Consider the following 16,983-nt stretch of genomic DNA (forward strand, 5'->3'; position numbering starts at 1 on the left):
GACTTTGCGTAGCTTTATGATGTAATAATAGATAGGCCACTTTATGTCCCCTTTTGGGAACAGAAAATAGAAATAGAAAGAAGTGACACATCTGCAGACAGGATGGACTAATGCCATTTGGAAGAATCATAAGGATGCCACTCTGTCACATTCAGCACTTCCTAATGTAACAATGCAGCAGACACGCTCCGTATTAATGATGCACGTGAGCAGAATGACTATGAAACAAGAAGGATTACTCACTCCACCACACGCAGCGGTGCCTTTGAAAGGCTAACTGGGCAGGAAAATCAGAACCTGATTTCGTATATCTCAAGTGGGTAGTAAAACGGCCATCCAAGTTTGGACAAGTGTTTTAGAAAATTCATGCTTTTGTAAAATATGTATAAGGATGCAGCATTCACAGTGGAAACAAGTCACTTATTTTATTTACTAGCCATTATGCCCGTTAAAACGGGTGAGATTTCCAGCTACCCTCCTTGCCAGGTCGCCGCCGCCCCTCCCCCCCCGAGGTCGCCGCTACCGTCCCCCCCCCCCACCGGAGTCGCCGGCCCGGGTCCTCTCTTCGCGATTCAACTTATAGCGCCGAAACCGCAGCAGGCAGATCAGCTGAGCTGCCATCGGCCTTCCTTCTCTGCCTGTGTCCCGCCCTCGTGTGACATAACGTCGGCGAGGGCGGGACAGAGGCAGGGAAGGAAGGCCAACGGCAGCTCAGCTGATCTGGCTGTTGCGGTTTCGGCGCTGTAATTGAATTGCGAAGAGAGGGCCCGGGCCGGGTGGAGGGGGGGCGGCGGCGGTGACTCCGGTTGGGGGGGGAAGCGGTAGCAACCTCGGCGGTTCCCTCCCCCCCTTCACGCAGTTTCCCTCTCTGTCCCGCCCCCATCATCATGTATTGACGCGGGGGCGGGACAGAGAGGGAAAGTCTCTACTGCGCATTTGCGGGTGAGTACGGTCAGTCGCAATTTATATGTTTGATTTCAAATCTCTATTCTACACGGTCCTGCGTTCTCGGCAAACTGCAAAGTTACATACACAGTAATAAAATACGTCATTTTAGAAAGGAGCATGTTCTAAACCCAGCAGCAGCGTTCGGCAGCACTTACACACCTCAATACCAGATTTTACAAAACTTGGAAGTCCAAGGGGAGCTAATTAAGGAGCCAAAATAGAAATCTCTAAATTGTGGATTTTAGAGGTGGTTTTAAACACGACAGTGCTAAGAACTATTTATCCACTTGACTTTTCCTGTGAAACCCAGGTCATCGTGGATATCCTGAAAACCTGACTGGCTAAGGACAGTTTGAGAAACACTGCAAAGAAACAACTCTATATAATAGCACTAGCGCACGGGGCTACGAAAACAGCTCGGGGCAGGGGTGGGCGAGAGAGAGTCATGGTGGCTGGATTTAGAACCACTGATAGATATTTTAGAAGGAGCCCTCATGGCCTGTTGCTGCAGTGACCAACACAAGAAGAGTAAAAGGGTCTATTAAAAATCAGGCAAATGGCTTGGTGACTAAAGACTCCCCAGTGCCACAATTCCAGCACTGGCTCTGATTTAGTTGAAAGCCCCCACCCCCAACAAAGAGGCCCATATCTGTCTGGGTAAATGGGTGCTTATAAGAAGGTCTCTGGGTGGGAATGCAGCTTGAGCAGAAAATCTCTTGCAGCTCCTCCTCCGGCTTATTCCAAATTTTTGTTTTTTTTGTTACATTTGTACCCCGCGCTTTCCCACTCATGGCAGGCTCAATGCGGCAGGCAATGGAGGGTTAAGTGACTTGCCCAGAGTCACAAGGAGCTGCCTGTGCCTGGCCCTTGCAGATCATCAATGTGGCCAAGCAGGCTTCTGCTTCTGTGAGTCTGACGTCCTGCACATATGTGCAGGACGTCAGACTCACAGAAACAGAAGCCTGCGCAGCCTTCTACATGGAATGTTGCTAGTGGAATAGCAACATTCCATGTAGAATCTCCAATAGTAGCAACATTCCATGTAGAATCTCCAATAGTAGCAACATTCCATGTTGTTGTTACATTTGTACTCCGCGCTTTCCCACTCATGGCAGGCTCAATGCGGCTTACATGGAGCAATGGAGGGTTAAGTGACTTGCCCAGAGTCACAAGGAGCTGCCTGTGAAGGGAATTGAACTCAGTTCCTCAGGACCAAAGTCCACCACCCTAACCGCTAGGCCACTCCTCCACCAAATGACTTTTTCAGTCCATAATGACAACTTTTTTTTAATTATTGGCCAATATTATTTCACACCTGCTTTTATAACAGTTGCTTTTCAGATTTCTCCATTATTCACTCTAAAGAGCTGAAAACGATTTCGATTGAATCAATCCCTGTATTAACGAACCTCTCCTGTCTTTGCTTTTTTTTTTTTCAAATCTCAGTCTCCCCCCTCTCTCTCTAATTCTTATTGTATCTTCCTTCTCCCTTTCTTATTTATATGCCTGAATTTATCTTCCCACTTAGAAATCATTTCTACTCTACTGAATCTCGATAGCTTCTTCCATATCCTAAATTAAGAATCTGCAGACTTTATCTTGCTCTGTCTTCCACGTCTGTTCCCCAACTCAGGTGCAAAGACAGAGGATACAGTTGATGTCTCTCCATGTTTAAAGAATCAAGAGAAGATCATTTTCTTCAGACAACTGGATGAAAAGGATGGTAACCCTATCTGGTACTTAGCTGTCACCATTGACTGATCTGTGCTGATCGAAAATTGCAAAGTGTGCTAATGGCATTACAACAGAACAGGGAGCTCAGAAAACAGAGTTTCAGGTCATTTCGGTTTTCTAATTGAGAACAAATTCTTACATTGTACAAGAAGAAACAGCATGGAGGATGGATCACCTTTGACTGCCAACCAACATTCTCTTCTGTGTTCAATGAAGCAGAACACAAATGTTTTCCAAAAGAAGGAACGCAATGCAAGACTTCTAAGACGTCTACAACGAAGAAGCAGCCATGCCCAGCTGAGAGCAGGCTGAAGAAGCCCTTGGAAATAGTTGTGTTAAAATGTTTGTTACTGCGCATGGATGGCCAGAATTAACATGCAGTAACTGCGAAGCCTCTACGTTAACTGTGAGGGACCCTTTACAGATAATGCAGCAACAGTACACTTACTGCACATTAACCCAAGATTCTATTTAGCACAACAAAATTTCGGCACATTTGCAGGCAAATTCATTAGTTAACAATCAATCATTGGAGTTCATTGACAACAATTTGTGCGCACATCTGACCTAGTCGCTATTCTATAAACTCGGCATCTAAATTTTCAAGTGCGTAACTCAAAAGGGGTGTGGTCATGGAAGGGGCATGGGTGGATCAGGGGGCATTCCTAGAAGTTAGACATGATGTCACAGAATACTGTCATTTATGCGCTCGGCTCCTGAAAATTAGACGCCAGCAGTTACAGGTTTTAGCAGGTGTCTAAAGTCGGGTGCAGGAATCCGCTCTAAGTGCTATTCTTTAAGGGTCTTTTATAGAACGCTAGTTTAGCGTGGATCATTCTGCTGCCTAATCTTGGGCGCCATCTACAGAATCCAGCCCTAACTGCATTGCAGATAGTGTGGACACAACTAATACCACCTATTGGCATGGCATTAACTGCTCCATGTTATCTACTACAGTGGTTCCCAAACCTGGTCCTGGAGGCACCCCAGCCAGTCAGATTTTCAGGATATCCACTATGAATATTCATGGTGGCTAGCCTGAAAACCTGACTGGCTGAGGTGTCTCCAGAACCAGGTTTGGGAATCACTAATCTACCGTGTTAACAGTTAACACATGGTACCGTACCACACAAGTGTAGGCTGCAGTCACCATTCCATTCCAATGTCAATTAATGTGGGAATCAGTGCGTGCATTTTGTCAAGCTGCTGTATTGTTTATCTGGGCATGTGCTAGATAATTGCCATGTTAACTGCATGATGCCATTAGAAAAAAGGGCCTCACTGGACCTGTGTTTCTGTAACTTGTGTCTGTTTAAGTCCTTGCTCTTCACTCCCAGTCTTCGAAGGCTGCCAATCGATCAGGTTTTCAGGATATCCCTAATGAATATGCATCACCAATTACCTGAGGATCACCACCTGCTAACAATAATATATACTTAAGCTACTAACAATCATTTACTTAGTGTAGCATAAGTAATGAATATGCATGAGAAAGATCTGTATACAATGGAGGTAGCAGGCTTGGAAATCTTCATGCATATTCATTTGGAACATCCTGAGAACCTGGCGGTCTTCAAGAACTGGGAGTGAAGACCATGGGTATAAGTGCAGGCTTTCAATTCATTTCAGTTCATTTAATACGTTGCTGTTCACCTCTCCATACAAAACTGAGTGGTGTACAGAGCTTTGTAAACGTACAAGCATGTAGTATGTGTACCTAATTCATTAAAAATCATGCATATGAATCATTATCATTCAAACAAAAATAGATGAATAAAAACTTTCTGGGCAATATTCAGACCAGAGCGGTGAGTATATTTTTAAACACTGACTGCCGCGGATTGTTTCAGACTCAGATTGCTGGATATGGGTGCTGAATGGGTCTTTGGTGGCCACTAAACTTATCCAGATACCACCGATGTTCAGAGCCGGTACCCAGATAGCTATCTGGTCAAGTCAGGACAGCCTTTTGGCCGGTTCAACATGCCGGGATACTTATCTAGGCCCCGGCTCTGAATGTTGGTGGTGTCCACATGTCTGGCTCTATCTTAGTTCCTCCCCTAGACCACCCTGACACTAACCAGATTGTGCCGAGACAGAGAACATATTTAGCAGCACTCTCCGGTGAAGTGCCACTGAATATCTGTGCTGGACCAGGTCAGTGGGAGTTAACATGGTAAGAGTCACTCCTGCCTAGTTAATTCCTGCCGAATACTGATCCCGCCATTGCCCCAATTACAAAGATTGTGAGCCCTCTAGGGAGAGAAAAAGAACCTGCATATAATGTGTACAGCGCTGTATGGGGCCTTTTTAATAAGCCGTGTAAACACCTACGCGCGCCCGTGTGCCAAATTGGAGTTACCGCCTGGCCCTTGCGGTAATTTCAATTTTGGCGTGCATCCGCTATGTGTGTCTGAAGAATATTTCTTATTTTCTGACGCACAGCAGCTACGCGCATCAAGTGGCATTTGACACACATAGACCATTACCGCCCAGTTACCACATGAGACCTTTCACTGGGTCAAGGGCTTGCGGTAAGGTCTCAGACCAAAAATGGACGAGCAGCAATTTTCATTTTGCTGCACGGCCATTTTCGGCAAAAATTTATAAAAGGCATTTTTTTGTAGGTGCGCTAAAAATTAATTCCAAACACACCCAAAACACACGTCTACACTACCACAGGCCATTTTTCAGCGTACCTTAGTAAAAGGACCCCTAAATGTCTAGTAGCACTATAGAAATTATGATTATTAGTAATAGTAGTAGCAGTTTATCCTCAAATAGAAACTACACAATCCACTTAAAAGTATGGAAAAAAAACAAACAATTTACTAAAAATGATTTATATGCACACCCCCAAAAGTACATTTTAAGACCCCTTCTACAAGAAAGTCCTGTTCTTGTCGCAAGTACAATGAAAGGGAATTCCACAACTGAGGGTCGCTGATGGAAGATATTTGTGAGTGAATAACTTGTTTCTTTGCAAAACTGTAAGGACGGTGTACAGAGAAGATCCTTATTACTAGAGTACAACATGTGGGCCAGCTCATACAATTGACTTAGAGAGGGAGCATAACAGTTTGAACACCACACATAAGAGTTAACATTTTTATGCGAAATTTAATTGAGGGCCAAGAAGTTCTATCAGCAATGGAGATCTGCTCAAACTTGCTGTAACTAGCAATAATTCAGGCAATAACATTTGGATTTAGATGCAGTGACCTAATAGTAACGTCTGGGACACCAAATACATCACATTGCAGTAATCCAAATACAGTAAGAAGGGACCAGCAGCCAGACAACAATAAGAAACTCAGAAAGCTCGAGGCGTACAAAAAGAATTACCAGTGATCTTGTCCACCTGGGATCTGAATGACAGTTTCTAATCCAGCACCAAGATATGGCACTTCTTCATGAACTAGATTAAACTAATCAATGACTCTAATCCTATCAGATCCCTCGTAATCTCCAGTGTCTCTGTTTTCTTAACATTCACTGCGATTCCATTTTCTGCACACCAGTGAAGTACTAATAGAAAATCTGGCGACAAGTTTAATTCACTGAACATCAATTCTTATAGACAAAGATGCTATAAGGATACCGAAAGGAAACCCACATAGAACGTAATAAGACAAATGACAATGGGAAGGTAGAGATGGCTTGAGAAAAAACAAGGTACGCAGGATGATCTTAAATTGCTAAAACAGTTTATTTCTGCGATAACATGCAACACCCGACATGGCACCATGTTTCGGCACAAAGTGCCTGCCTCAGGGGTCATAAGGTATTGATGTGTCCAGAACAATGATTTAGTATAACAATAAGATATCGCTTCAATAAAACTGCAGTTTGCCACAGGTGCATAGCTGTCACAAAGGTCTTATTGCTATACTTAATCATTGTTCTGGAATCTTAGAAATAGATTTGTTATAACTACAACTATAAAAGCTGTCTCATTTTTGTTTCTTTTCCAAAACCTTCAAATTTTCTTTCTCCTATTGTTTTGTGGAACAATAAGAATGTAAATATTTGTAATAAGACATTAAATTGGTCTATTTGGCAGAATTGTAATATTAGGTTTTTCAGTCAATTGATTTATGATGGTAGTCTTAAAACTCTTGCTCAATTGCAAACAGAGTTTAATATTCCCAATACTCAATTGCTTAAATGGTACCAGTTACGTAATGTATGTAATTAAATCTAAAAAATGGAATTTTAATCATATTAATCATGACTTAGATCTTCATATTTTTGTTGAAGATCATTGTAGGTTAAATCATAGGGCCTCAATGTTTTATAAAACAATACAATCTAATACTACTATTTCTTGCAGGTCTACTCAACAAGTATGGGAGTTAGATCTCAATGACTCACTATCAGATACTCAATGGTCTCAAGCATGGTCGAATGGTCCAAGATCCTCTTTAGCTGCTGCCTTAACAAAATCTTTTTTTCTTTATGTACCATGGGGCTCTTTGGTCTCCTAGGAAGAGTACATTATCTGGTTCCTCAAATCTTGACCTCTGCTGGTCATGCAAAAAAATATAAAGGAACTCTTATTCACCTGTTGTTTGAATGCCCTAATCTACTTTTGTTTGGGTCAGGTGTTTGGGATAAGTGAACTGAAATGTTTGGTGTTCAAGCGTCCTTTTCACCAAAGTTTGTTATCGGGAAGTCTATTTATATTCCATTTTTTCTGTCAAGTGAAGATAAACTACTGTTTGATTTTTTTAATACCCGTTGCATTAAAACTAATAATCTCGCATTGGAAGGACAACTCTCAAGTTAATGTTTATCTTTGGTGGAATTGGATTTTGAAGTACAAGACATAAGAACAGTTCATTTCTTTTTCCTCTTTGGGTCCACCTGTTCATCTTAGGAAATGGAAAATTTTAGATCTTTTTCTTTCACTTATTACTTAACTAGCCTTTGAGCCCGTAAAAACGGGCTATTATAGGAAGGGGGGGGGGGGGTTGAAAGGCCCGCCCCCGCCGCGGAGTTCGCCGCTGCCCCTCACCCTCTGAATTCGTGCCCCCCCCCCCGAGCCGTCACCACCCACTTTCCACCCGGCCGGGCCCTTGCTCCGCTATTGAAACAGCGAGGGTCCGGGAACGCAACACTGAGCTCTGCTGAGCTGCCAATGTCGGCCTTCGTTCTTCTTCTCTGCCTGTCCCGCCCTCGTGTGACGTAACGTCGTCGAGGGCGGGACAGAGGCAGAGAAGAAGAAGGAAGGGCGATGTTGGCAGCTCAGCAGAGTTCAGTGCTGCGTTCCCGGACCCTCGCTGTTTCAATAGTGGAGCGAGGGCCCGACCGGGTAGAAGGCGGCGGTGACTCGGGTGGGGGGGAGCGATAGACGGCGGTGTCCCTCCCTCAGAAATGCGCAGTACAGACCGTCTCTGTTCCGCCCCCCGTCATCACGTATTGACGCGGGGGCGGGGCAGAGAAGGTCTCTACTGCGCATTTGCGAGTGAGTACACTCACCTTTTATATATATTGATAGTCTGATAATGTCACTTGTAAAACTCAGCTTTGGTTTTTGTATAATGTACTCATGTTCTTGTTTTGCTGTCTTCAAATTGTTAGTTGTATATTTGTAAAATTTAATTAAAAAAAAATAATTATATATATAAAAGGCACCTCCAACGTTCCATTGAAGCCTCAAGCCGGAAACTTGAGGCGCCCGAGATATCCGGTTTGGCCTGCAGGCTGCAGTCACTGTAGCTCCGCCCTCGCGTCTAAACGCGATGACGTAGATGGCGGGGGTGGGCCTCCAGTCAGTGTACCTCCGCCCTCACCTCAACACGCGATGACACAGAGAGCGTGCCGGGGAACACACAACGCACGACTTCCACAGTGCCAGCTGCTGGGAGAGCGCTCCGAACTTTACTCACACAAACTCGCAACCGCCTCACTGACGGACGGAGGGAGGGAGAGGACAGGTCTGGAACTCGGAAGGGAGCCACGGAAGGGGGGGTCTGGAACTCGGGAGGGAGGGAGGACGGTGGGGGGGAGGGGGAATTACCCTGCTAGCGCCCGTTTCATTTTTCCCCGAAACGGGCATTTCTTACTAGTAATAATAATAAAAGAGTCACTGATCATGTCAACCTTCGAGGAACACAGCTGTGTTTCGGCCGTACAGGCCTGCGTCAGGAGTCTACGGCCGAAACACAGCTGTGTCGAGTCTCTTTCTCCCTGCTATCTATTGATAAATAAAGCCTACTTTTTAACTTCAATAACCAAAGTGTCGCCGCTCTTTTATTTTATTTTTCATTTTTTATTATTTTTTCTTTTTTTAGTCATCTTCGCTGTTTTGTCCAGTACTGTTTTTTGCGAAGACTGGTTTCTTCTGTTTTTTTTGTGCAACCTTCGAGGAACACCACAATCTACCTGAAACCAATCAGAGACATCACTCCCTCTATGTATTTGCTGCTTCCTTCCTGATACTTAAACAGCGATGAACCACTTCAGGATATCTGCACCAAGCCTGGACTTTACTAAACCAGTTCCTGAGTATCGCTTGCATTATCACACCTTCCTCCCCTCCTTACTCACTCTGGGTAAGGACAATGCAAATTGGCACCGTGAGACACTCCTCAAAAGTCATGTATTATTTCATGCAGAAGCGTAGCCAGGTTTTGATGTCAGGGGGAGCAGATCTTTTGTAAAACAGGCGCCGGTGTGAGGCTGAAGGGCTGATCCACAGAGTCGCCGTTTCATTCAAAATCCATTTGGGGGAGCAGCCATTCCCCATGCTCCCCACTCTCTGATTTCATGGGTTATCTGTCGGGAACTATCAGAACTCTCCCATGAAATGGTAGTTAAATGGGTATCATTACAGCCTAATTTGTGATGGATAATTAACTACTTTGGGATCTGACTCTCAGTCTGTCACAAAAGCAAGGAGCACTAGAATTCTGTGACACTCAGCAGGATTTCTACAAATACAATCTTCATCCTTAAGCTCAGGGGGGGGGGGGGTCACTGAGGGGAAGGAACTTCTAAACTTTATGATATCTGAGGGAGGGAAAGAGAACTGGCCAGTTCATGGTCTGGGTAATCACTTTGTTGGTCAGTTCGTATGGCCGGGATGGTTGTGTACTGTTGATTTCAGTTTTCCATTGAGGTTGCGATTTTTATATCATTTACGGGCTAAGGTTGGGCTAAAAGTAACGTAAGTCCTGGGAATTGCACACAAAAGATTACAAAGAGGGACTATTGTTTATTCCAGACCTTTTGCCTGATTTCTGCTTGTACCTTGCCTGGGGTAATCCTGAAATGTTAAAGATTTGATTTTAACATTAATACTCCTTGTGTTTACAAATGCAAGCTTTTGGTGAGAATACCACAAAACAAGTTAGGAAGGGGAAAGGGAAATGGGACTTGATATACTGCCTTTCTGAGGTTTTTTTGCAACTACATTCAAAGCGGTTTACATATATTCAGGTACTTATTTTTTTTGTACCAGGGGCAAGGGAGGGTTAAGTGACTTGCCCAGAGTCACAAGGAGCTGCAGTGGGAATTGAACCCAGTTCTCCAGGATCAAGGTCCACTGCACTAACCAATAGGCTACTCCTCCACTAGCAACATTCCATGTAGAAGCCTGACCTTGCAGATCAGCAATGCGGCCATGCAGGCTTCTACATGGAATGTTTCTAGTGGAATAGCAACATTCCATGTAGAATCTCAAATAGTAGCAACATTCCATCTAGAAAATCCAATAGTAGCAACATTCCATGTAGAATCTGAAATAGGGAAAGGGAAGTGAGACTTGATATACTGCCTTTCTGAGGTTTTTGCAACTACATTCAAAGCGGTTTACATATATTCAGGTACTTATTTTGTACCAGGAGCAACGGAGGGTTAAGTGACTTGCCCAGAGTCACAAGGAGCTGCAGTGGGAATGGAACTCAGTTCCCCAGGATCCAAGTCCACTGCACTAACCACTGTCCACATTGTCACACTACTGTTCTTTCTTCAAAGGATATTGCCATGCACCACACTGAACTAGAACACATCAACAAATTTTGCATTCACATATGTTTTATTTCAAACTTCATCAGGCAGTGAGATGTCTGGCAGGTCTGTACGATGCAATGGTTTCACGGGTTTTCCTCTACACATGGCAACACAATATGTCTCATAACAAGTCAACCAATCACATGATCTAATTGGTTGTCTGCCCTATAATGCTTAGAATTTCCTCTAAACCAGGCTGGTCCAACCTATGGCTCGTGGGCCAAAACCCAGCCCACCAAGTGCTTTTTTCTGGCCCACAGAAGCTTGGCAATTTTTGTGGTGCTTACTGCAGGATTCCTGCTTCCCCGCTGTGGCTCAAGCTTGCATGGTGGGGAAACAGGAATCCCGCTGTTTTCTTCTGCAGCTGAATCCAGGTGAGGGAAAAGAAACTGGGTGAAGGCTGGTTGGGGTTATATGAGTGAGAGACTGGGTGAAGGCTGGGGGGGAGGGTTACATGAGCAAGAGCAAGACTGGGTGAAAGCTGGGGAGGGGATGATGCACCGTCATAATTTTGGCATTATTTGCTGAAACATGACAAAATACAATAGTGCGTGCTTTGGCCCTCTGTTACAAAATATAAAATGTGGTCCCCTAAATAAAAAGGCTGGACAAGCCTGCTCTAAAGCCCTTGGCCCCTAGCATTGTTTGTCTAAGACTTCTGTAGGGTTTCATCCAGTCCCAGCCACAGAATCCAGTTCCACTCTCCAGAAATTGAAAAATGAGCCCTGTCATTCACTCTGTGCCCCTTATTCCTTGATGGCATTAGCTTAAAAGAAATTTAGTAAAGCCAGCAGCCAAACTGTCCCTAGAGATGATAATAAACCGCTTATAAGAATACACTAAATATATATCCATCACTACAGAGTCTGCATAGTAACATTCAGAAGAAACATACAGGAAGGGAGAGAAAAGTAGAAATGTCTCAAATGAAATAAGACAGTATTTCATGTGCTAGGATTGTGCGTTTAGTGTGGAGAGGGGTCTCCATTGTACTGTACAAAGTAGAGAAATTGAATGACAGAAAGGGGGGGGGAAGAGCAGAACAGAGAAAGAACTGTAAAGAAATACAACAGAACTGAATGAAGCAGAGAAAGAGAGATGATTTCTATTTTGTCCAGACATAAGTTTTGAGAGAAAATGACTTTTAGGAATCAGAAGTGAATCAGAGAAAGAGGGGCCAGCAGAATCCAGAACAGGTGTATTGTATCGGTAAATTTGGACGAGAATAAAGCAAAGCAGTGGAAAGGTTGCTGGTAAAAATGATGGTACATAGCCAGGTGCCTTCACTTCAGGGTTAAGCAAAGCTTTGAAGGAATGCTATAGTGCACTGGGGACCTCTTCTCCCTTCTCCCAGTCATGAAAGGTGCTAATGTGGTTTCAAAGGATCAGTGTCATCCACAGCACTCTGGGAGAGGACCCTGGGACCAAGGCACAAAGCATTAGCATGGTTTTAAGATGGCCCTGTGTTAGAGGGGTATAAAACCAAGAGAGGAGGAGGGGAAAGGGTCAATACAAAAAGAAAAATCTAAAGGCGATATCGGAAAAAAAAAAGATGAGTAGAAACAGAGTAGTAAGCATGATGCCCAGGGAGGTTTGTGACTTATTTGACTCCGAACCATGACTCTCTTACTCAACACCCTCACTTATCACCCCTACCACTGCAGGTTCCCCACTCCTAGCTGTCTGTTCGTCTGTCCAATTTAGATTGTAAGCTCTGTTGAGCAGGGACTGTCTTTTCATGTTAATTTGTACAGCGCTGCGTAAGTCTAGTAGCGCTATAGAAATGTTTAATAGTAGTAGTATTTGGAAAACTTCATAGTGTTGTGTCACCTAAAGATGAAATGTAGACAGTGCAAAACAGACATATGGGCTGCATTCGGCAAACGGCACTTGGCGCTCAACGCTGTTCTAGACTGGGCACTCAACGATGAACGCCAATTCTAGAACAAGTACTGACTGCCAATTTGCACCCAGGATTTTCTGCCTGCTGAAACCAGGCACATCCCTGATATTCTAAAACACTGCGCTCAAATTTTAGGAACAGCCCAACCCACCCACGCGCTTCCCATGGCCAGGTCCCCTTTTGGGTTGTGTGCTAGGGTATTTGGGTGCCCATTGTTATTAAACAATACATAGCAAGATGTGTACCCAATTCCCAATCAGTGCCAGTTAGCACCCAGTTCTCGGCACTAACTGAATTGTGAGGCATTTTATTTGAGTGCACATCTCAATCGGTGCCCAACATTCAGCACCCAGTTCTGGAGGCTAATGATAAAGCACTCATGAAATCAGCCACGAAAGAATTCTGACTGTGAACCAGCTCTCGCCCTGAAAGTCAACACGTGCAATCAAAAATCTTGCATAACGCGACAGCTGATGTGACCCAGCATGGGCATTGTGATGGACCCAGGGGTGACTGCTGTGCTTGCCCAATTCCTTCATTTGCCCATCATCTCCTTTCAGCTGGTAACACTGCTTCATTCCTCGGACACTCCTGCTTTTTTTTTTTTTACTGGAGTTGTCAGCTTTGCAGAAAGTTCAAATCAGTTAGAAACACCAGTTAATCCGAATGCACAGACGGAGCCTCCTTTTAGTCTGACTGTGGATCTCTCAACTCAAAAAATGTTGCAGCTGAAGACATTTGTAGCAGTCCAAAGATCTATTTTTCCGCACGCTTGTAACGTACAGAGCTCTGGGGGACTCTACTGGATTTTGTAAGCTGCGATACCTTTACATGGACCAACATAAGCGTTATGGGAGTACCTGTATAACCAGGTGCCTGGTAGAAGCCTATTCCATAAAGTAATACAGGTGTTTTCATTTCTTTATAGCAGTCAATAGAAATAGAATGAAATAAAACAGAGAAGTAAATAAGATGATACCTTTTTTATTGGACTAACAATACATTTTTTGATTAGCTTTCGAAGGTAGCCCTTCTTCTGACGAAGAAGGGCTACCTTCGAAAGCTAATCAAAAAATGTATTGTTAGTCCAATAAAAAAGGTATCATCTTATTTTCTTTTCTATGTTTTATTTCATTCTATTTCTATTGACTGCTTTTAGAAGTGGACTAGCACGGCTACAACATTCCTTTATGGGCAACCAGCATGGCAGTGAAAATACATGCCTAGAAGTTAGGTGTGAGCACTCGTCTGTCTGCCTGAGTTCCAGAGGTACAAGTATAACATAGCATTCTGTAAGCGAAGTGCTTAACATGAGTCCCGTCCCCACTCTGTGTGTACACACACCTGTCAATTATGCACTTAAGTAAGATAGGTTCGCATTTACAGAATAGCGTTTACGTGGACATTTGGCATTTACTTGTGGATGCGCACAGATGCGCCATTATTGCAACGAATGCCATGCCTAATCAGCAGATAACTGTTACCACACACTTTATATTTTATAACTGTTGTTGGGGGAGGGGGGGGGGGCTTTTAGGATTATGAGGTGTTGTTAAAAGAAGGAACCTATAAGGTCTTTGGATAATTCGTCGTTTCCTGTTTGCTGGTCCAGTAAATCATGTCAAGGTGTGTTGAGAACAGATAGACACACTGTATGATACTTTTGATCAACAAAACCAGCAAGAGGTATTTAAAAATAAGTTTACCTCGCTGGTTTTGTAAGCGAGTTCATTTTTGCACTAGATTTTAGTACTGTGCTTAGCTACCTAGGTATTACCACTTAAACCTGTGAAACATGAATAATCCTCTCCTCCCTGCCAGCCCCCCACCCTCCCATTTTTAATTATGATTGCAACATCTTACAGAAAATCGGGACAGACCTGCCCATGGTCCTCCTGCAACACTGCAGCACACATGTATTCCTTTCACAAGGTGGGGGGGGGGGGGGAGATTCAGGGTATGTAAATGTTGGCTGGTGGCCACAGAAATAACAGAGCACTAGTTTAAAATCTATACGCATATGCCGCCAGCAACCATATCTCCCCAGACATAAGTTTTGACAGAGCATGACTAGGGGAATCACTACTGATTCCGAGAAAGGCGCTTAAGAGAAGCTAACCAGTTCTATTGTGCGGGTAAATTTGGGGGTGGGAAGGTGAGAGAATGATCTGCCACAATGCAAGGTCCAGAATCGTGCAAAGTAACCCTAAAATCGAGCAGCCACACAAATCATTGCATCTCTCTCTTAACTCTATCCCAGTTCTCTAAAACTGAGCGCTTAGGTTATGCGTCTTTCTTTGGAGCCTGACTGCTGCAAATCCCCGGGGCAGGTGTACAGGGAGAAAGCCCTCGGGTATACTCACAGTCTCTCCGTGCTCCTGGGGATGTTTTTGGGCACTGCTCTCAGCCCCAAGCCATGGCAGTCCACGGTGGTTCCGCTGCAGGTACACAGAGTCGGACAGGCGCCGGCAGAGAGCCGGCAGAACGCGCTCCACGCCAAGAGCCAGACTCCTGCCCTGAGCCACAGCGAGCTGGGGGTGAACCTGCCCTTCCGAGCCATTCCGGGGACCAAGACTACTCCTTCACACTGGAGAGCAGAGCTTTTCACATCACACTCCTGGACAGGATCCAGGCAGCGGTCTCCAGATCCCTTGGCAATCCCAGTGAAAATACTGAGAGAATGAAAACAAGAAAGATGAAGAAGCCAAAAGAAAGGCAAGCAAAACCCCGGGTAGTAGACCTTTTCTTCTTGCGAGATTCCTTCCTCCCGTGTCAGCAGCAGCAGCACCTTTCTTAGTGCAAAAGCCCTTTTGCTTTCCAGCGCCTCTCCTCCTCCCTGCCTCTGAGTATCTCCCTGCGCCTTGTTAGGAGCACAGGCTGGAGTGCTGTTCAACATAAACGCTCACACACACACACACACACGGACACAGAGGCACATAACAGCAGTCATCCATCAACCCACAGACGCCAATCTCAGCCCCCAACTCCTCCCTCCTTCCCTCCCCCCTCCTTTCCTCAAATCTGCTCTCGGCCTGGAGCTCTGCCCCCCCCCCTCCAGAACGTAGGGGGGTCGGGGACGGCACATGCACGGATATAACGCCCTTTAGCAGCACCTTGTTCAAATAATGTGTCCCAGAGACCTCTCTCTGATCTTTGGGGAAAGGGCGAGAATTTGAATAAATTCGTCAAATGAGAATCTTTTCTTTGTTTGAAACACCTTAAAGTTTGGTTACGTCGTGCCGCCTCGGTCCTTTTGAAATATTAAAGTCTGTCCTCGGTTCAGGACGCCCGGTGGAGAGGGGGGATCCTCTCCCGATCCCCCCCCCCCCCCCCCCCCCCCCCGTTCCCGCTCACGCTGTCTTCTTTAAATGAAAAGAGGAAAAGCTGAGAAGAAAGATCTGTGCAGAGGAACAAAGAATAAAATGCACAGAGAAGACTCTTAATCTAGTTTCATACTGGGCGCCTGCAGACTCATGGCACAGTTGCTCCTTATTTTATTTCTAAAAACAGCTCAGGCCGGTGTCCTTTTTAAAAAAAAAAATAAATAAAAATCAAATCTATGGATTTCTATCTTCAGCAAAGAGAACCTGGCACAAGCTGCCTGAAGATGCAGCTTCATAGGACAAACTCTTCCCATTGTTAAAATTAAATACCTCATATTTATTTATATTCATAACAACCTCGGCCTCACTGTGGAGGACTTTTACACACTTGCGTCATCACGGTGGAGAACTGAGGTGCCAAATTAAAATACGGAACATGAAGAGTTCTTGAAATGAGTAGTTTTGCAAAAACATTTCAGACACACTTGAAAAAAAAAAGGCCAAAAAGCAAGGCAAGTAAACACAGTGGGCTCCAGCTGTTAGGGGGGGCTCAGGCTAGCCTAGGAAGGACAAAAGGCAGAGGTTCACATTCAGTGGTCAAAAGTAAAGCCTTACAGAGCTGCTCAATGGTCAGTGCAGGGATGAACTACTACTGTAGCTGGGCGTCTGGGAAATCTCCAGTGGGCTACAGTAGTGCCAGGGTTGAATTGAGCCATCACTGTGCCGATCAGGGTTCTCAAACCAGCCCTTAGGACACAACCAGCCAAATGGTTTTCAGAATGTTCATAATACATGAGATCAATTTGCATGTACTGTCTCCACTGTAGGCAAATCGATGGCATGCATATTCATTAGATATCCTGAAGGCCTGATTGGCTTGGTGTGAGAATCCAGGTTCTAGTGAAAAGGGATTCCCCTTCCGAACTTCCAAACTCTGAAGTCCCTCTTGGAGAGAAGTGGGGGGTAGTTTGAAGTCTCGGACAAAGCATAATTTGGGATGGCATGGGGGGGCAGCCCTCCAAATGCTGTGGGTGCTAATGCTGAATTGCTCCCCTTCCC

The 16,983-nt window shown here is 44.6% G+C and overlaps 1 protein-coding gene across 1 annotated transcript in view; it reads right to left on the minus strand.

Annotated features, from left to right (window-relative positions):
• Window positions 1–15,494, minus strand: part of SLIT1 (slit guidance ligand 1) — a 584,144-nt gene extending 568,650 nt beyond the window's left edge. Inside the window, exon 1 of the mRNA XM_030202872.1 lies at window positions 14,965–15,494. Within this exon, the coding sequence (XP_030058732.1) occupies window positions 14,965–15,161 (197 nt within the window). The 5' untranslated portion in view covers window positions 15,162–15,494. The remainder of the gene's footprint in view (window positions 1–14,964) is intronic.
• Between the last annotated feature and the right edge of the window lie 1,489 nt (window positions 15,495–16,983).

Source organism: Microcaecilia unicolor, chromosome 5 (assembly GCF_901765095.1).
Source record: "Microcaecilia unicolor chromosome 5, aMicUni1.1, whole genome shotgun sequence".
NCBI classification, from domain to species: Eukaryota; Metazoa; Chordata; class Amphibia; order Gymnophiona; family Siphonopidae; genus Microcaecilia; species Microcaecilia unicolor.